The sequence below is a fragment of the Lolium perenne genome, chromosome 6, assembly GCF_019359855.2.
Source record: "Lolium perenne isolate Kyuss_39 chromosome 6, Kyuss_2.0, whole genome shotgun sequence".
NCBI classification, from domain to species: Eukaryota; Viridiplantae; Streptophyta; class Magnoliopsida; order Poales; family Poaceae; genus Lolium; species Lolium perenne.
This window is the reverse complement of record NC_067249.2, coordinates 178,496,172-178,518,134: the sequence shown is the minus strand read 5'-3', so window position 1 is coordinate 178,518,134 and position 21,963 is coordinate 178,496,172. Positions and strand designations below refer to the sequence as shown.

The window sequence follows — 21,963 nt, the reverse complement described above, 5'->3', positions numbered from 1 at the left end:
AAGAGCCGCCTACCGCCGGCGGTACACCTCCTTCGGGCGCGGTGGTTGATGTCCCCGTCGGAGGTCCTCCGGCCGCCGGCGTCGTGTCGGCCATGATCGCCTCCACCATCCCGTCGAAGAGGAAGAGGATACCGAAGCAATTTTTCGAAGCACTGCGGCGGCCGCCGCTTCACCGGGCGAAGCGCCGCCGGCTGCCAAGAAGACGGGCCGGGTGAAGACCAAGGCGGCAGGGCCGAGGGGCGCCGCGCCGGCCAAGTTGCGGACAAAGGCAATCAGCCGCATCGGCCTCGCGCCTCCACCGCCCTCCAAGGTCACGACCCTCCTCCGTCCGTTCCGGCCGTTGCGCCGCCCGCGCAGCCGCCCCGCCGCCACCCACCATCGACGTAGACAAGGTGTTCGATGTTGAGTCCACAACATCCTACTTGGACATGCTCAACGATTCCACGGTGAATTTGGACGCCGGTATCGGTGCATTCGAAGGGGAGTGCAACGTTGAAGACTTTGATGAGGAGGAGGAGGATGAGGGTGACGAGGAGGAGGTGGTTGAGGTTGATCCGGCTGCCGCCGGTTCTTCGTCGACGCCGAAGCCACGCACGGCGAACTACAGCGAGATCGAAGACGCCATCTTGGTCCGTGCTTGGAGCAAGGTGGGGATGGATGCGTGCACCGGAGTGTACCAAGGCGGCAAGCGCTATTGGCAGCGCATTGAGGATCAGTACCACCAGCTGAAGCCTCGCACGAAGAGCATGGCGGACAGATCCTACCGCTCCCTTGAAGGCCGATGGAACATCATCAAGCCGGCTTGTTCTCGTTGGAGTGCTGCCATGGATCAAGTGGCCGACAACCCTCCTAGTGGATGCGTGCCGGAGGACTATGTAAGTTTTCCTTGTGTTGATGATGTGGAAACATCACAAGCTATCCATATTATGTGTTGATGATGTGGAAACATCTCCTCATACTATTGTTGTGCAGCCCAAGTATGCTCAACAACGGTACAAGGACATGGCCGGCTCAAAGAACAAGGAATTTCAATTTCAACATTGCTTTTCCATCCTTCAACATCTTCCTAAATGGAAGTTGCGGGACAACGAGCCAAAGTGCAAGAAGGAGGCACTTCTCACCATGGATGATGAAGCAGAGGACATGACTGGGAGAAACACCGGCAAGCCCGAGGGCAACAAGAAGGCCAAGGAGAGGGTCAAGGTAGAACTTGAAGCAGCTAGCTTCCGGGAGAAGTTGGATCAACTCATGAAGTCCAAGGAGGCATTGACGATGAAGACGTTGGAGACCAAGCTCCTCATCACCGACAAGAAGAGTGAGGTGAAGCTTGCCAAGGTGCAAGCAAGGAGGGAAGATGCCAAGTTGAAGGCCGAGCTTGACATGAAGTTGATCGCAGCCAAAGAAGCCAAGGCCATGAAGGAGCTCTTGGCCGAGGAGAGGGAAATCATGATGATGCGCACCGACGGCATGGACGAGGATCAGCTGGCGTGGTGGAACGAGACCAAGGCGGACATCATTGCGAGGAAGAAGGCTGCGCGTCAAGCTCGTGCTCAAGGTGAGTCTCCGGCGAGCGGTGGCGCCGGTGGCGATGGATCCCTTGATGGTTGATCACATTTGGGAACTTCCGTGGCTTGAACATTGCGTATGATCGTGTTGTGATGTTAAAACTATGAATTATGCATCACATATTTTGGATGTGCTATGTTTGATGTGAAATTGTTGTGCAAATTGCTGTCTAAAACCCTGTTTTGAGGGGCGGGAAACTCGGACGAGCTAGCAGAACCCGTATCCCCACCCCGTTCTGTTTTACGGGGTGGGGATACGGGTTCTGCTAGCTCGTCCGAGTTTTTGGCCGGTGAAAACCGGATACAGGGCCCTCTACTCGGGTTTTACGGGGCGAAAAAATACGGGACCTGTTAGACATGCTCTTACTAGGCTAGAGCTTTCCAAGAGGAGGGGAGGGGAACCAGAGAGTGAAGAGGAGAGATTCCTCACCGTCGAGCACGGACTTGCTCCCGCCGCTGTGCGGCCCTGCTGGTGCCGGAGCGGCCACGGTCGCAGTGGAGGGGACGGGGAAGGTAGTCTCCGCCAGATCCATCTGCTGCTGCGGAGGAGGACCTAGGACATGTCGACGCGGAGGAGGTGGTCGGGGGCGGCGCGGAGGAGACGCGGAGGAGGTGGTCGGGGGCGGCGCGGAGGAGGAGGCGGCGAGTGGCGGCGCAAAGGAGGAGGGCGACGAGCCGAGACTCGGGATAGCGCAGGGATGGGGAATTTTCTCTTTTCCTTCGAGGGTCAGCCGCTGGAAATCGTGGACTTGATGGATCTGTCCACGTATGCCACTTAAAATTCGTGAAAATCCACTTATGCCATTTAGACTAAAAATCGCGGGCGGCGTATGTGGGCACGCGGAGTGCCGCTGCCATTTACATCCTGACTGGGCACGCCTACTTATCACCTTAAGGGCTCGTTTGGCTGTTCGGGCCAAATTTTCCCGGGTAAATATTCCCGACCGGGAATAGGAAGAAACATGAGTAAACCCCCGGGATTATTTTTACGACCTCCGGATTAGGGAAAAATTTCCTCGGGAAAAGGCTGGAATCCCGCTGGGATTCCTGTAACCAAAGGAGCCCTAAGGGCATGCACAATGCTAGGCTCTTACCAAGGCGCTTGTGCAGACAAAAAACAATCAATTATTGTAAATATAGAGACAAGCAAACAGCGCTGGTAGCTAATTGAGGCGCCAATACGAATTCGTTAACACAGAGATCGGGCATGCCGATAGGTTGGATACGGGGAAAAGGGTTGGAGCGCCCGACGCATGGTTAAGCATCGACGCAAGCTCTATTCCCACGGATTTGTCCATAACTACTAGGATTAACACCCTAGCGCATGTGCTTAGCGTCTTCATTGTACCTGCCCTAAGCTCATTCTTTGAACTCATTCGAGTACATGCACCAGTTTACATAGTAGTTTCTTTAAACTCATTGGATTATGTTCACATACAAAACTGAAAATGTTCTAAACTGAAAATGTTCAAATTTAAATAATTTTCAAATACGGAAAAATTCGAAATTTTAAAATGTTCAGAGTCAAAAGTGTTCAAATAATTTTTTGAATTTAAAATATTCAAATTTTAAAATTGTTCAAATTCCAAAATTATTTGAATCTTAAAAATGTTCATCATAAAAAATTCAAACAAAAATGTTCAAATTTTAAATTGTTCAAATTTGGAAAAGGCGAGCCTCAAAAACCTGCTACTGGGTTGGGACTATTTAACGTGGCGAGCCTAATTCGGTCGTACATTCCAGAGTTGATCGCGTCGGTATCGTTTGCTCCGATTTTTTTGGAGGTTTTTTCTTGAAAAATATTCGGATATTGAATGAATGTTTAAATTTGAAAAAAATTGAACATTTGAAAAGAATGTTCAGATTTTGAATTTTTTTTTGAAAAATGTTCAAACTTGAAAATTGTTTAGATCTAAAAATTGTTCAAAATAAAAAATACTTTAAATTTGAAAATTATTCAAAGAGCATAGGTAAAGGAGCTCGGGTTGAGAAGTAACCGGTGCACGAGGAGACGACGATGTATCCCGAAGTTCATACCCTTGGGTGCTACGTATCCGTTGGAGCGGTGTGGAGGCACAAGGCACTCCAATGAGCAAGTAGGGCCACCGTATTCTCCTCAAGCCTTTCCACCAAAGGGAAAGTCTCGATACACTAAGGGACCCTTGAGGGTGGTCACCGAACCTGTACAAGCTTGGGGAAAACTTCCAAGTATCAAGTTTGAGGCAAACTCCACAACACCAGAGGCTCACAAGTACAAGGCCACAAAGGCTACAACACGCCACACACGGCAACAAGGCCACGAAGGCTCCAACGCGCCACAACCGGCTCCAAAGACACAAAGGCTACAACGTGCCACAAAGGCAACAACGCCACAAAGGCTACCACACCACAAAGGCGACAAGGCTACGAAGGAAACAACACCACTAAGCTAAACAAGCCCTCTAGGGTGGAACCCTAGAGAGAACTCACACGAACTCACACGAGACCGAAACCCCGGAGAGAACCCAAACCGATACACCTAATGCAATGGCTAAGAACACCACTAAGATGCCCAAGTTCTTCTCTCCCAAATTCTAACAAAGCTACGAAAGCTATTGGGGGGATAAGTGTCGTCGTGGTGAACAGATAGATGCCATAGGATGGCTTAAATTGGGGCCGAATGTGCGCTAGAGGATTCGGGGGAGGATTTTGGTAACTACGGGATGAATTCCGGATGGATTATCGGTATATTTATTGATGAACTTGGCCTTGGCCAGAGGTTGAAGATGTACAGTACATGGTATTTCTCTCTACTTCTCCTTATCATCTGCTTCCTAGGTTTGTGCGTACCCGCGTTAGGGTGTGCTCCCTCTCCTTATATAGGAGAGAGGGTAGCTTACAGGGGAAGAAACCCTAATGGCATCTTTGACTAGACAAACTACTTTACAAAGCATCTTTGGCAGCAGGTGACGCCGGTAGACCTTTAATCAGGAAGGGTGACATCCTCCGGTACCTTTTACGTCACCTTCTGCTTTGGCCTCAGATCTTTGATTAAACCTGAAGTGCTTCACTCATCCTTGTCCTCTAGTCCTTGAGGAAATCTTTGACCAGCTTGCCGATGTACTACAGTGTACCCTGTACCGGTAGTCCGGTACCTTATACCGGTTTTCCTGTATCTTATACCAGTACTCCGGTGTCTTCTTGGCCTATTCTAGTATACCCCTTCTGGGATATCGGCATAGTTTCACTTAAGCACGAATTTATCTTCATTATCCGGAATAACCTTTAAACCGGTACCTCAATAGCCTAAACAAGGCTAGTTTGCCATGCCTTTGGCATACCAGGGGTCATCCCCCCAACATTAGTCCCCGAAGCTGGTATAGTCCGGCGGATTCTATCCACCGGACCATGCCAGGTTCCCATCTCAAAGTACCGGTTTAAACCTTCCGGCGTCCTGTTAAAAACCTTCCGGCGTCTCTGCCGAAACCATCTCATCATACCGAACTCAGCAAAAGCTTCCGGTATCTTTTCCCGGTATCTTTGCTCCGGTATCTTTCTTCCGTTATCTTTGTCCGTGAGGACCGGCTTCTTACCCTTTGTATCTCAATTTCTCCTCTTGGCATATCTCCAGCTTAGATATCACCGGTTGCCTTTACTTCGGTATACCCCACCTGGTATACCGGATTGTTTCATCAAAACTGTTAAACTAAGCCATCATAATCCGGTTTATTCTCTAATTCGGTATCTTATTCTTTTATCCGGTATCTTATACCGGTTTTCCGGTATCTTTGGTTAGAAACGACCATGTCCGGTATCTTTACTTTTGAGCTCCGGTATCTTTTGCCTCTGTACCTCAATCTCTTATGTTTCTCGTACTCCGGTATACCCCTCCTGGTATACCGGTTTGCTTCAACTTAGCACAAATCTCACTCAATTTTGAGCATCCGGTTTAATATTTAAACTGGTATACAAACTCTTTATCACGGCATGTTTGCCATAGTCTTGGCCTACCGAGGGCCATCCCCCCGACATGGGTTCCCGAAGCTAGTGCGGTCCGGCTGATTCTTCCGACGGGCCACGCCAGGTTCAAATTCCGAATGTACCGGATCAATCATTCCGGTTTCAAGTTAAACACACCTGGTGTTTCACCGAACTCAATCCGAATAACCGAACTCATCCGAGCTTTTCCGGCTTCTTTTAGCCGGTTTCTTTTATCAACAAGCCTCCGTCCGCTGAAAATTTTCCATTCTCATAGCACGATATTAACCAATGCCAGTATCGTATGCCTGTTTTCTGGTATCTTACCGGTTTAAACATGAAACCCGATGTATATATACTCACAGTCCCCGAGATTCGGGTTTAGTGAGAAACACTTAGCGTGAATCTTCCAAAAAGCACTTCCTCTTTTTTTGGCATCTTTTTCATACCGGTATACACAGTCCCCGAGTTTCGGGTTAAGCATGAAGTACTTAGCGCGAAACTTGCCAAAAAACCAGCATAGCTAGTCCCCGAGTTTCGGGTTAAGCATGTAGTACTTGGCGCGAAACTTGCCAAAAAACCGGCATATCCAGTCCCCGAGTTTCGGGTTAAACACGCAGTATTTAGTATGAAACTTGCCAACGGTTAGCTCTTGTTCCCATCTCATCTTTTACCAGCATCTTTTTCATACCGGTTTGGCCTTCTTGGGCATTTTTTTTTTGCATCTTTTTCATATACCGGTATATAGCCTTCTTGGGTGTTTACCGGAATAGATTTTGCCTGCTTGGGCATGTTTGACACTTTGCCGGCTTGGGCTTTTGTCTCATATAACGGTGTGAAGCCGAAGAACCTGTTGAAGAGACTGTTGAAGATACCACCACTGTCGACAATGAACCGGCCACCACTGGCCAAGCTCCGAGGAGTTCCTCTCCGGAATATGTCTGATGAACCTTATTCCTGTGTCTCAAAAAACAACTCGTGAAATCCCCGGTATGCCGGGTGGGATGATGTAATATACAGTTAAATCCTTTTGGTTGTGCTACTTTTAACTTTGCAGGTAGGCTAAGATATTCAACTGATAAGCTTATATATTAAGCCGATAACTTATGTGATTGAGCTCTTTCCGCTCTGTTTTGGTTTGCTTTGATCTTGCACAGTGAAGATTCCGAATTCGTTTCCGCATCCAATCTGATGCACACTTGGTTCTTTTGCTTTGGCTCTGCCTACCTCTTTTTGGGTGTTTGGCGTATGAGACTCAAAGTTCTTTTGCCAAGCAAGCATTTTCTTGTACTTAGAAATAATTCTAAATTTTTCACAAAAAAACGGTATAACCGGGGTTAGTTAATTTTTCTTCGGATTGTTTGTTTTCGATTTATCTTTGCATTGTTCACGTGTTTAGATCCTTCCGGTTTATCTTGCTTGCCATGAAGCCGGGTTTCGGACAGCAGCAAAGTCGAAGACTCCTTTAGGTTTAGCACGTTACTAAATCGGAAAGGAAAGTTTCCAACAAACAAACCGGTATACGAAAAAAAGATAAACACATTGCATTGATAGAGGCCTAAAGTGGTAAAGACTCCGGATTCATTCCCGAGATCAATCCGATGCACGCTTGGTTATTTTGCTTTGGCTCTGTCTACCTCTTTTGGGTGTTTTGACGTATGAGCTCAAAGTTCTTTTGCCAAGCAAGCATTTTCTCGAACTTGGAAAAAATTCGAAATGCTTCACAAAAAACCGGTATGGCCGGGGTTAGTTAAACTTTTCTCGGATTGTTTGTTTTCGGTTTCTTTTTCGTTTTTCACGTGCTTGGGACCTTCCGGTTTATCTTGCTTGCCATGAAGCCGGGTTTCGGACAGCAGCTAAGTCGAAGACTCCGGTAGGTTTAGCACACTACTAATCCGGAAAAGCGAACCTTAAGCAAACAAACAGGTATACGGAAAAAATAAACATATTGCATGCAATTTCGGTAAAGGCAGTCCCCGAGATTCATTTGAGGTGTCGGCATACTACTGATAGCAAATAAGGTACAAAAAAGAACTCCTTTCATTGCACCTTCGGGAATGGAAAGGGCGGAGAAGGGCTACATTCCATAGCAGCTCGCCGGTCATCATCACCTCGACGTTGCCGGCAGCGCGGCCGGGGCGCGGCCTGCGAGCAGCTGAAGATCTTGGTGGATCCGGCGCATGCAGCACCGGCGAGGGGTACTGGCGCTCCGGCGCGGTGCCGAGGTAGAGGCGGTGGGAGCCGAACGCGATGATGCAGCCGTTCTTGGGGAACTTACCGCCGTTGGCGAAGCAGCCAATGTTGTCATTGATGAAGTCCATCGAGAAGACGCGGTCGACGAGCGCAGTGACCACACGCTCGCCGGAGATGGTGAGGAGGCCCGCCCGAATATGAACTCCAGCAAGCGCAGCTGCTGGCCCCACGGTGGGCGCCAACTGTCGTCGTGGTGAACAGACAGATGCCATAGGATGGCTTAAGTTGAGGCCGAATGTGCGCTAGAGGATTCGGGGGAGGGTTTTGGTAACTACGGGATGAATTCCGGATGGATTACCGGTATCTTTATTGATGAACTTGGCCTTGGCCAGAGGTTGAAGATGTACAGTACGGGGTCTTTCTCTCTACTTATCCCTTATCATCTGCTTCCTAGGTTTGTCCATACCCGCGTTAGGGTGTGCTCCCTCTCCTTATATAGGGGAGAGGGTGGCTTATAGGGGAAGAAACCCTAATGGCATCTTTGACTAAACAAACTACTTTACAAAGCCTCTTTGGCGGCAGGTGACGCCGGTAGACCTTTAATCAGGAAGGGTGACATCCTCCGGTACCTTTTACGTCACCTTCTGCTTTGGCCTCAGACCTTCGATTAAAGCTGAAGTGCTTCGCTCATCCTTGTCCTCTAGTCCTTGAGGGAATCTTTGACCAGCTTGCCGATGTACTACAGTGTACCCTGTACCGGTAGTCCGGTACCTTATACCGGTTTTCCGATATCTTAGACCGGTTCTCCGGTGTCTTCTTGGCCTATTCCGGTATACCCCTTCTGGGATAACGACATAATTTCACTTAAGCACGAACTTATCTTCATTATCCGGAATAACCTATAAACTGGTACCTCAACAGCCTAAACAAGGCTAGTTTGCCATGCCTTTGGCATACCGGGGGTCATCCCAAATTCCAAGTTCTTCTCTCCCAAATTCTAACAAAGCTACATAAGCTATTGGGACAATAAGAGAGGAAGAAAAACTATGAGGGGGAATACCAAATTAATCCAAGATATAGATCTAGCAAGATCCCCTCACTTGGAGAGGGATTCACTTGGTGGAGCACTAGATCTAGATCTCCTCTTTCCTTTTCCCTAAAAAGATGCAACAAATAGTGGAGGGGTCAAGAGGGGGATTAAGCTCTTCAAGGTCAACAATGGAGGATAGAGAATAGATGGGAAGAACTCACTTGGATGGAGGTGGAAGAGAGGTATAAATAGAGGCCCAGAAATATAGCTGTTGGAGGCTGGGAAAAAGGTCAGAGACGCCCAAAACCGGTACTACCGCTTGTTAAAGCGGTACTACCGTTTGCGTCAAAACTGTGCAGAAATCAAGAAAAAAAAAATCCAAACCGGTACTACCGGATTTGGGACCGGTAGTACCATTCGGTGCAAAACTGAAGCGAAATAGAAAACTGAGCAGGAGAGAGAGAAGCTGGGGCGAGCACGTGATTGCATGCGGCAGCAACAACAGCGTGCAGCAGGTGGGGCCAGCGGCAGCATCAAACATGCAAGGAGCAACGCAACACAGCGTGGGGCCAGCGATCGATAGACGAGTGCGGGCGGGAGCGAGCTGGCGGCGGCATCGAGCGTAGGCGTGTGGTGGGCGAGCGGCCACATGCGGCTGGGCCGACTGGGTGGCGGCTCACTGCGGGGCATAGCATCAGCCTAGCTGTGCGCGGGGCTAGGCCGTGCTGGGGCGCATGGGCTGCAGGCGGCCAGATGGTGGCGGACCAAGGAGGAGGAAGATGGTGGGAGAAAGAAGGGCCCAACTGGTAGTACCAGCCCGGTACCGTTGGGCACCGTATGGGCCAGTGCTGGCGCGTGACAGGGCTTGCAACGGTGCCAGAAAGTAGCTTCTTGTGACGGTAAAGCACACGTCCGTTGGGAACCCCAAGAGGAAGGTGTGATGCGTACAACAGCAAGTTTTCCCTCAGTAAGAAACCAAGGTTTATCGAACCAGTAGGAGATGAAGGCCACGTGAAGGTTGTTGGTGAAGGAGTGTAGTGCGGCGCAACACCAGGGATTCCGGCGCCAACGTGGAACCTGCACAACACAATCAAGATACTTTGCCCCAACTTAACAGTGAGGTTGTCAATCTCACCGGCTTGCTGTAAACAAAGGATTAAACGTATGGTGTGGAGAATGATGTTTGCTTGCAAAGAACAACAGAGAACAATGATTGCAGTAGGTTGTATTTTAGATGTAAAAGAATGGACCGGGGTCCACAGTTCACTAGTGGTGTCTCTCCAATAGGATAAATAACATGTTGGGTGAATGATGACCCACAAGTATAGGGGGTGTATCGTAGTATTTTCGATAAATAAGAGTGTCGAACCCAACGAGGAGCAGAAGGTGTTGACAAGCAGTTTCGATGAAGGATTCACTGTAAATGCTCACAGACAAGTATTCAGGGGGTTTTGATATAGCAGATGAATAAAGTACGAGTAAGTAAAATGCGAGAGAAATAATTGCAGCGAGTGGCCCAATCCTTTTTAGCACAAAGGACAAGCCGGTTTGTTTACTTATAATGACCAAACGTTCTTGAGGACACACGGGAATTTAGTCTAGTGTTTTCGCTTCATATAGATGATTAATCTTCATTGTTTTGATAAGTGTTGTGTGGGTGAACCTATGCTAAAGCACCGCCCTTCCTAGGACTAATACATACTTGTGATTATACCCCTTGCAAGCATCCGCAACTACAAGAAAGTAATTAAGATAAATCTAACCACAGCCTTAAACTCTGAGATCCTGCTATCCCTCCTGCATCGATATACCAACGGGGGCTCAGGTTTCTGTCACTCCGGCAACCCCGCAATTGGCAAACGAATACAAGATGTATTCCCCTAGGCCCATAAAGGTGAAGTATCATGTAGTCGACGTTCACATGACACCACTAGAAGAATAACACCACAACTTAAATATCATAACATTGAATATTACTCAATCATAATTCACTACTAACATTTAGACTTCACCCATGTCCTCAAGAACTAAACAACTACTCACGAGACATCATATGGAACATGATCAGAGGTGATATGATGATGAATAACTATCTGAACATAAACCTTGGTTCAATGGTTTCACTCAATAGCATCAATAACAAGTAGAAATCAATACCGGGAGAGTTTCCCCTATCAAACAATCAAGATCCAACCCTAATTGTTACAGCGGTGACAATGTGCAGCGGTGGAGACAGCGGTGATGATGATGGAGATGATGGTGATGATGATGGAGATGATGTCCAGCTCGATGACGGTGACGATGGCGTCGATTTCCCCCTCCGGGAGGGAATTTCCCCGGCAGATTTGAGCCTGCCGGAGAGCTCTTTTCTCTCTGGTGTTTTCCGCCCCGCAGAGGCGGCTGTGACTCTTCGCGACTATCCTCTGGAGCTTAGGTTTTCGGGGAGAAGAAGTACGCGAAGGAGAGGAGGCCAGAGGGGGCTGTGGGCCCCCTCCCCACAAGGCGGCGCGGCCAGGCCTGGGCCCGCGCCGGCCTATGGGGGGCCCATGGCGGCCCTCCTCGGCTCCTCCTTTTGGCTATCTTCGTCTTCTGGAAAAATAGGATTTTTAGTATAATTTCCGTCAATTGTTGATCTTCCGAAATATTGCATTCTGACGGTGCTTTTTCCAGCAGAATCCACGACTCAGGTAGCGATTCTCCAACAATCATGAAACATGCAAAATAGATGAAATAACATAAGTATCACCTCTAAATATGAAATATATCAATGAATAACAGTAAATTATGATATAAAATAGTGATGCAAAATTGTAATATCCCAGGTAATGGGGTTACAAAAATAGAGGAAACAGATGTGTGCATTGCATTCATGCATAGAAAATCTGGGGAATTTTCGCGCTTTAAAGTAAAAACAGTCACCGTAACTGAAGTTTCACTTGACCTTGGTGGAATTGAAGTAGCTCATCAAGTCAAGCGCTATAAACCTCAATGTGACTTTGTTAAAACCTTGTTTTGGGTAGAGATAATTTAATCAAGGATCAACTACTTGAACTTATTAAAGATCACAACATGATATTCCTTGCCATAACATATGAACATCAATTCAATTGCAAATCAAGTAATAATAAAATGGAGAAACTATTCTTGACTTAGCTTTTCCATGCCTTAAACCAATCCTTGATCCTACCATGAACCTCATGGTAACCATTTCACTTCATTCTTGGAAACAAGACAAGGAGATAAACTCTAGAAATATAGATTCCTCTCTACTACATATTAATATACATCAAACCTAGAGAAGTGAGAGTTCTATGTTACTTATTAGAGGATCAATGATAAACCTTGAACTGAACCTTGGATATACATCCATGTATTCAAACCATCACCTTTAAAGAGAAACCCTAGGATATTATTCCAGACCATCCCTAGAGAGAGAATCCAATTATGTTAAACGTAGATATTGGTGATCACATCAATCCCTATGGAGCCTAAACTTAAGTTAGTATTAAAGACCTTTCCAAATGAGAGAGACCAATCATACAAATCATAGCTTTACCTAATTAAGAAAAAGTGACAACCATTGAACTAAAGTAATAGATTTGTAAACCATTTCATCTTGGAGGGGTGAGATAACCAAATATCCAATTGGATAAGATAATATCCATGAGTTGATGAAATAGGGAGGAGACTAATTCAACTAAGATAGCCAAGTGGAGTTTTAGACTAGATACCTATTGAGATATTGTGAATACATCATAAACCCTGGAATAACTATCCATTTATGAGGGAGCTCAAGACATGGTGTTACATTCAAGTTAGTGAGGCAACACTTGGATTTGAGGGAAAGAACTATCCATGTACCCAGATGATTATATCATCATTCCCTGGAAAGAACCCTAAGTATTATATCTCAGGCATTCTCCTGGGATATAAACTAATGAGGCAACCATAGAAGTTCCATCCTAGAAAGTAAAATAGAAGTGCTATACCTTAATTGATCAAGACAATGTTTGATCATGGAAGTGAGAACCCAATTTAATGAGAGATCCTTAGGAAGCCAAACCTTGATCATTATAAATTGAGTGATGATCATAAACCCTAAGAACTGGAGGTAGAGGTATTAAGAACAAGTTGATCATGTCTAATCCATGATCATACACTTGAGGTATGTGAGAATAAGTTAAATCCTAATAGGATAAGTAGATATCCTTCACCACATGAAATCATAGGGAGGTAACTAGTAATCAACCATAGAATTATATCCCAACCTTTACTTGTGCACCACTTGGTGATCATAATTAGAATACTACCATATCTATATTTCATAAATTAATGAACCTAAGAAAACCTTAGAGTTGAACACTATACTTTATTTGGTGAGAAACCATACCTCCATATGACCAAAGTTAACTATAAAAAGAACTATAACTAATGTAGTTAATTTAATGGTGGAATTAAGAATACTAATAGAAGATAATTGGTAGAAGATAAAACCAATTCCCAAATCCTTAGTAATTGGAGAAGCACATGAAATATTAAGCAAGTAACCACCTTATCATGGTTAGGGGAGATTAAACCCTATCACATGCAATATGGTGTCATCTCATCTCTACACCCTAGAATTAAATCTCAAACCTAGTTTGAGTATCACTTGGGTGATCACAAATAAAACCTAAACCACAACTAAGATTCAACCCATGTGTCATTAGGTAAATAGCATTAGAACCCTGATGGTTCATTAATTAAATCCAATGTTTCAATTATAAAACATAAGAGCCACCTAATGCTAAGTCCTATAGTTAAACCATATGTGTAGTGATCAACCATTTATCTTTGTAAACAAGATAAACCATGATGGAAACAATCCCTACTGAGATACTTTCAAATGTAGTGATAGTATTAACTTTAACAAGGGGGTTATACTAGAAATAATAAAACCCTAATAAATATGTGCTCACATAAAATCAAATGCAAGTGACAAAATCCTCAAAATAGAAACCAAGCCCTAAAAACAATCTCTGAAATACTTTGAGTTCAAAGTACCAACTCTAATCATTCCAATGGATTTGATTCATAAGAAAAAGGAAATTAAAATGAGAATATAACCCAATGTCTAATCACCATTTGGAATAAGTCCACATGTATGAAATTAACCAAATATAAAATACTTTCTTCAATTGGAGAGTGGTGAGATAGTCATTGCATTACACCTTCATTGAATTAACATAATGGAGACACCTGCAGAATAGAAAAGAGTTAAAAATATGAATTCAAATCTGAATTCAAAATAGAATTGAAAAACAGAAATGAAAAATAGATAATAAAAAACAGAAACAGAAAAGAGTGAAGAAAAACTTACATGGACCTCACTCGGCCAGCACAGCCCAGCAGTGGCCCACGAGGCAACCCAGCACCACGGCCCAGCCCAGCCCGTGTACCGATTTGGGCGGATAAGAGCGAGGAGGCGTCGACGTCTTCGTCTTCGCCATCGTCGACTCACTGGAGAGCGCCACGACGCCGGCGAGCCACGTCCCGGCCGCCAACGTGGACCAGACGACCATCGACGACCGACGACGAGCATATAAATACCCCGCCAAATCCTCCTATTCGTGTTCTTCCGTTTCTTCCCCATTCTCACAGAAATTCCGAAACCCTAGCCTTCCCGGCCATCGACCATCGTCGCCGTTCGGAGCCTCCCCATGCCTCGCCGTTGACGCCATCGTCGGCACCAACCTCTACTTGCCCAGCAGGCGCGAGGAATCGAGCCAACGCGCCCGTAGTCGACCCCACCTAGTCGTCTTCCCCGACGACGGGAGCGACCAATTCCAGCGATGCCGCCCGCCATAGACCTCGCCAACGAGCTCTACACGCTCCTGGCGAGCTCCTCAATCTCCCAGTGAGCTCTCTTTGCTCGATCTTGTCCCGTAGCTTCGCCGCGTCGTTCGCCTGCAAGCTCCGCCACTTCGCCTCGCCGCTGGCCACTTTCCGATGACCAATAGAGAGCGGCGCCGCCATCATTAGGTTCCCCAGCATGCCGCGGTTTGATTAGGTGTAGTCGCCCGTCCTGAGGAGCAGCCCAGCTCCGGCGCCGTTGCCGTTTGACCGCCGGCCAGGAGCTCCCTGGCCACCTCATCTATTTTGACTAGTCAATGCCCGCGTGGTAGCCAACATGGCCACTGGCCCACCAGTCAGTGTCCCTGTGAGTAGACAGCCCGGGTAGGTTTAGCATTTCCTATGTTTTATTTCAAATTCAATAATTGCTGAAACTTCAAATGAATTTAGAAAATTCAATTTAAGTCAGAAAAATATAAATGAGATATTAAAATTCTTAGAAAAGAAAACTCTATCCAATAAAAATATAATATGAAAAAAAATTATTTTTAATAAAAATCAAATTATTTAATACTTGTTAATTTAAGCCTTTTCTTTTAATTCTAAATGCAATTAAAATTCAGAAATTAAGAAAACATTTATAAAATAAATAAAACCAGTAAGCAAATAAATAAAACATTAAAACTAATTCTCTTTATTTGTTAAATTGATAAATCCTTATTAGAAGGATTTAAACCCTGATTAGTAATTACCCTAATTATTAATTCATTAAAAAAAGGCCAAATCCAATATTATTTTCATTTCAAAGTTATTAATAACCTCAACCTTATTAATGAAGTTATTAACTTATGAACTAAATAGTAATTATGCAACCCTAGTTCCATATGGTAGAAAACTAGGAACTCATCATTTCATGTGTAATCCTAAAACCCTAATGTCATTTAGACCCTAGTTCCATTAGTACATATGAACCCTAAATTGTCCTAAACCTAAAACCCTAGTTGAGAACATGTGATCATGGTACCTACTTCCAAATCATAGAACCATAGTAGCAACTAAATACTTGTCTTGGCCACATAAAATGTAGAAGACCTATCACTAATATATGGGTATCCCATGTGTTCATCTTCATCAGACCTAAACAATCAAGTAGGGCCAACCAAGTGTAAACCCTAGATCCTATTATCAAAGCCATCATCCTTATTCATTCCTATATAGCATCACACCATTGTGATGAACCCTAACAGCAACCATACCTACTATTTTACTTTACATAACCCTGTTCCACTAAACCCTACTAGTGTGAGATACTTATGAACCATCCTATTTAGGAACCAACCATTCTCTACTTAGAGATCCAATGGCTAATACAAGACAACCTCAACCTTACTTGTAATACTTCTTATTATTTAAGAAGTATGTTCTTCAAAAGTTATTCTTTTGAAGAAAATAAGGAATCATCATCAATCCTGCCTAATAGGACCTATAGCCAATAACCAGCTATCACCAGCAAGGTATACCAACCTTGATAGCAACCTATTTATAATAAATTGATCAAGATGCCTAGGCTTAACTCAACCTTACAAGCCCTTGGTGTTGATGAATCCAACCTTGTTAGGATCCATCTACTACTTACTCCAGAAACCAATTAGAACCATAGAAAACCATAGAACACCACAAACCTAATTATCATACTTGTTCTTCATTAAAGAACATGTTCTTCAAAAGTTATTATTTTGAATTATATACTAAATAATCATCAACCATGCATTATAGGACTTAAAATTGACAACTGCTCTTTACTTATTATACAACTACTATTCCTGGTTGTGTATGATTGTTACTATTCATTTTGCCACCTGCTTATAATTCTAAAACAACACAACCCTGAATAAGAACCTTGTTTGCAAATCACTCTAAAAGTGCAACACACCCTAAACCAATCATTACAACTCACTAATCCTAAATCATCGGGGTTAGATCACGCTTAGAGCAATTGCATCTCATACTTATGCATTATTGCATCCTTGCCAATCTTTTAAACATCGTCCTTACCGGACGATGATGCTATTTCAGAATTTGGAGTTATTGCGCATCGAAGACCTTGCCTGCATAATCTTGCAGTCAAGAAAGGCAAGTTCATCACTTGCTCATGTCATTTGAATATCTTTATCAAATTTCTTGCAAAGTACTATGATTATCACTATTGCATAAAAACCAAAACCACTATTTTCATAACTATGAATATGACTATGTGGTGGGCAATGGAACCATGGATTGTGTTAGTATGGTGGAGGTTCCATTGCAAGGGTTTATATCCATCTAGGATTAAACAACAAATGTCGCCAGTGATTCTTGTGCCGTAATACCCGTGTTAACCATAAGATCCGGAGTGGGACGGAGTAGTCAAAAGTGTTTCCACCTCTCGTTCATCAACGGATGCGCTTTACCGTAGTACACTTGTAATCCAAGGGGGCAAGCGGTGAGGCTGGGGAGTCCTAAGTCCCCACAGCATTGTCCGTAGTACACTTGTCGCCCGAAGGAGCAAGCGGTGAGGCTGGGGAGTCCTAAGTCCCCACGGTATTGCGGTCTATGATGGGTTGCAGCTACCGGCGTAGGAATGTATGGTAGAGCCCTGCATTGACGTCGTGGTCGGGGTCCACCCTGAAATATATGGGAATAATGGGACCGGCGTGGACCCAGGGTCGGGGCATGCAACAAAGGGTGGGTGTGTGAGGTAGCGGAGGAACATGATTGGCTAGACCTTATACCGGGCCTCACACCAAAGGAAGTGTGGACGAGCCTGCAACTCGGTTGGCACCAAGGTTAAGATCTCTTATGGGTAAAGCAACACACCTCTGCAGAGTGTAATGAATCGTGACCTGTCACTCCTCGTTCGGGATATGGAGCGAACGCTGCCGGAAAGGAGCTCCATGAAGTTCTAGTAAACCGGTGAAGGTGACGGACATAGTTCTTACGAATAAAAGAAACCTTTTGAAGAAATGGTTATGAAAACCTGCATTGGTATTAGACTTTCTGGTCTAATGCTGTAGCTAGTGCATTAAACACCTCTTTCCTATAATGAACTTGTTGAGTACGCTCGTACTCATCCCACTCTTAAATCCCCTGCTTAGATATGGAGGCATCGAAGGAGGATCTACAGTGCAACTCGAAGGCCGAGGAGTCAACAACTACTTCAAGAGACAGGACCCTGTCAGAGGAGACAGATACCACATCCAATAAGGAGAAAACCTAGTTTAGCCATAGAAGGGAACTAGCTTCCTAAACCTAGCTCCTATTTAGCTAGAATCTATTCTTAGCCTCTGTAGTTAGTTAAATACTCTACAAATAGAGTTCGTGTTAGGATTAGACTACGAGTCGTTCTTCTGGAGTTTAGTTGCAGATTTACCTCATTGTAAAGTAGGAGGCTATGCTGATCTTATGTAACAGAGTCTGTATGTAATTCTATAGACATGCCTTGGACCCGCATATGTTTCTGTTGTACCACTCTGAGCGATATAATACTAGTGGAACGGTGTTTCATTGGTGTTATATCAGACTTGCATACTACACCATGCAGTGGTATGCCGGGTCACCACAGTTGGTATCAGAGCAAATGCTTTGACCCTAGGATTAAAACCCTTTAAAGGAGACCTATAGGATTGGTAGTGTCTATAGGAAGTTGTCCTAGGTAAACCAAATACTTCTTATGACTTAAGATGGATATTCACTTGAGAATAATCCTGACACACTTGAGTCAATATTTCTTACCTAACTTACCAAGATAAAGTAAAGTTAGTCAGCTTATCCCAAACATGTAGTACACAATTAAGTTCCTAAACAATAGATGGGTAGATCACAGTTGGTATACAATACATGGTAGTCCAAAGAGAGGATACAACCATAAGGAAGATATCCTATTGGAAGATGTGTACCAACACGTGTTATAGTTAAATAAGAATTACTCAGACTTGTAATATGAGTAATATCAAGTGATAAAGATTAGTATATAAGGAAGACATCCTATTAAAAGGTGGATACCAAGACAAGTAATGGGTAAATAAAATCTATCTAGACGTGTGAAACAATTGATAGTAAGTGATAACTCTGAGTTATGTGAGGTAGTATAGACCATGATGAGTCAATCATGGGAGGTAAGGAAGAGAGATAGGAATAAAATATGCCTACTTATATGGTAGAGATAGAAATCATATATGATTCACCTGAGAATCGTTATATGATGGACTAGAATATCATAAATACTTAGGAGGAGTTTGATAAGAAGTTAGACGCGAAACAATAGAGTAAGATTTGTGTTCCAAAACCATGGGAACTGTGTCCAGTACATCAGAACCCTAGTTATATGGTAAGAACATATGGAGCTATATTTCCATAGTTATGTGTTTAGAGTAGTAATGTTAGAACCTAGACATATCATGTGAGATAGTCCTCAATAAAATGAAAGTTAAGTAGTACTTCCAAAGAAAATTAGGTTAACCTTAACTATCCTAGGCCACTTTGTTTCAAGTTTATCTCATTGCAATTGTGCAATTCAGGTAAATGTCAAGACAAATAGTAGAATGCCAACTATATGTGCTAAGTATCACGATATAAACCTATCTTATGTGGTGTTATATACCACACATCAGAGCCTGATGTTTAGAGATGTCTTACTCAACTATTATATTCAGGCTTATGATGGTGTGTATTATATGCACAAAGCTGAATCTTCTTGGATTTTATTGGATTTTCATTGATTGACTAGATTCATACATGAAGTTCGACTTTGATATGCAAATGCATGTTGCAATATCAAGTTCTGACTTGATGCTATAGATCTAGAGGGTAATAGTATTTGTGTGAGGAAGCGACGAATTCTGGAAGATTCCGAAGATAAGATGAAGGTTCATCGGAGAAATGAAGTAAAGTTGTGGGAAGTAACCACAATACTCTGAAAGAAGTACAATCAGAAACTCATGCTTACCTCAACAGAGGAGTACTTTAGTACATTAGAAGCATGAAAGTGAGAAATATGATGACTATGGAGAAGTAGAAGTAGAACCATAACCTTTATGGAAGAGGGAATGCATGGGAAATCACTTAGGATACTATAATCATAGTGTCAGCTAGTGGTTTTCTTGCAAAATAAACCCTAAATGAAGGAAGATGTTATATCAAATCATAGTAGATATAAGAAGACCATAATTGATATCATAAGACCACAATTGGTATAGGATCAATACTGCGAGATAAAGTAGAGGATGTCTCGTCCAGTTGATCAGAACCTATAGTAGAGTCCATTTTTAGATAACAAATAGCCACGATTGGTATCAAGTAGTCCACCATTGGATTATTTGTACCAAGAAGTTGTGAACAAATAAAATTTTGCTAGCCAAATAACAATGACCTATAATCATTTAGTCGAAGGATTCACATTGGATGTCCACAATTGAGTGGATACACCACAAACATTCTTCGTAAGACTCTTAGGAAAGTATAAACCATAAGCTACACCTAGACCAATATTCTAATCATCAATCCAATGGTTGGAAGAAAAAGGAGTTGAAGACCATAAGAAAACTCAAAGGGGTAGAGTAAAGATTGAGTTGGAAGTACAAAAACTCAATATTTTGAGCAAGATAGATGATGAAGGTCTGAACTGAGAGGAAGTCTATCTTATTTTCATAAGATTTTTGACATTACTTTCAGAAGGATGTCAGGCCAGAAGCCGAGATTCATACCTCGAGGAAGTAAGAAGTGGACTATAACTTGAGAAAGTGAGTAATATTTAATCAGAAGTACGAAAGCTCAAGTAAAATAAGGATAATGAAGTTGGATGAAGGAAATACCATAGACCAAATACAGTTCAAAAAGGCCAAAGACCGAAGAAGATTGAACATACCAATACCAAAGACTAATAGAATGATTCCTTTCATGGAACCTAAATAACCCAAAATAGTTATAGGTATCAATTATAAACCATGATTGGATGGACTAAATGAGTCTACTCCATTCTTAGAGGAATAAACCATCATGATCATTTCCATGTTAAATACCTTACTTAGTACCATTATTGCAGTTTTGGTAGTAAGGGAAAACAAAGACCTATTTATCAATTAGGAGTATATTATCAAATCAGTCTTCAGTTAAGACTAGCAGCACCAGAAGAAGTCCCAATCATTGAATCTTCAATGAGAAAGGAAACAAGCTTATAGAGTTGGAAGAAATCAAAGAATCAAAGTAAGAACCATGGTTCAGAGACAAACCCTAATGGATTCCAGGAAGAATCTGGACAAGGGATATATTCAATTATATCCAGTGAGATCACTACGGAGTTCTAAAAAAGTTTAAGTCTGCATAAGTCAGAACCACACTTCGGAAACGTGAGAGAGTTCAAACTTCGAGGACGAAGTTTAGTTTAAGGGGTAGAGACTGTAATATCCCAGGTAATGGGGTTACAAAAATAGAGGAAACAGATGTGTGCATTGCATTCATGCATAGAAAATCTGGGGAATTTTCGCGCTTTAAAGTAAAACAGTCACCGTAACTGAAGTTTCACTTGACCTGGGTGGAATTGAAGTAGCTCATCAAGTCAAGCGCTATAAACCTCAATGTGACTTTGTTAAAACCTTGTTTTGGGTAGAGATAATTTGATCTAAGAGATTAGATCAAAGGGAATTAAAATCAACACAAGAACTTATTAATCAAGGATCAACTACTTGAACTTATTAAAGATCACAACATGATATTCCTTGCCATAACATATGAACATCAATTCAATTGCAAATCAAGTAATAATAAAATGGAGAAACTATTCTTGACTTAGCTTTTCCATGGCTTAAACCAATCCTTGATCCTACCATGAACCTCATGGTAACCATTTCACTTCATTCTTGGAAACAAGACAAGGAGATAAACTCTAGAAATATAGATTCCTCTCTACTACATATTAATATACATCAAACCTAGAGAAGTGAGAGTTATATGTTACTTATTAGAGGATCAATGATAAACCTTGAACTGAACCTTGGATATACATCCATGTATTCAAACCATCACCTTTAAAGAGAAACCCTAGGATATTATTCCAGACCATCCCTAGAGAGAGAATCCAATTATGTTAAACATAGATGTTGGTGATCACATCAATCCCTATGGAGCCTAAACTTAAGTTAGTATTAAAGACCTTTCCAAATGAGAGAGACCAATCATACAAATCATAGCTTTACCTAATTAAGAAAAAGTGACAACCATTGAACTAAAGTAATAGATTTGTAAACCATTTCATCTTGGAGGGGTGAGATAACCAAATATCCAATTGGATAAGATAATATCCATGAGTTGATGAAATAGGGAGGAGACTAATTCAACTAAGATAGCCAAGTG

At 43.2% G+C, this 21,963-nt stretch overlaps 1 protein-coding gene across 1 annotated transcript; it reads left to right on the top strand.

Moving 5' to 3' along the window:
• The first annotated feature begins 428 nt into the window (after positions 1 to 428).
• Positions 429 to 1,702, top strand: LOC127310194 (uncharacterized). The gene is made up of 2 exons (XM_051340886.2): positions 429 to 875; positions 973 to 1,702. The coding sequence occupies exons 1-2, from the start codon at positions 429 to 431 to the stop codon at positions 1,606 to 1,608; spliced, it is 1,083 nt and encodes a 360-aa protein (XP_051196846.2). The 3' UTR covers positions 1,609 to 1,702.
• Positions 1,703 to 21,963: the final 20,261 nt, after the last annotated feature.

Bases quoted from the DNA above. Each gene is read 5' to 3' on its own strand.
- LOC127310194 (XM_051340886.2), top strand. From the start codon at position 429: ATGCTCAACGATTCCACGGTGAATTTGGACGCCGGTATCGGTGCATTC. The intron at 876-972 runs GTAAGTTTTCCT...ATTGTTGTGCAG, and splicing joins GATGCGTGCCGGAGGACTAT to CCCAAGTATGCTCAACAACG.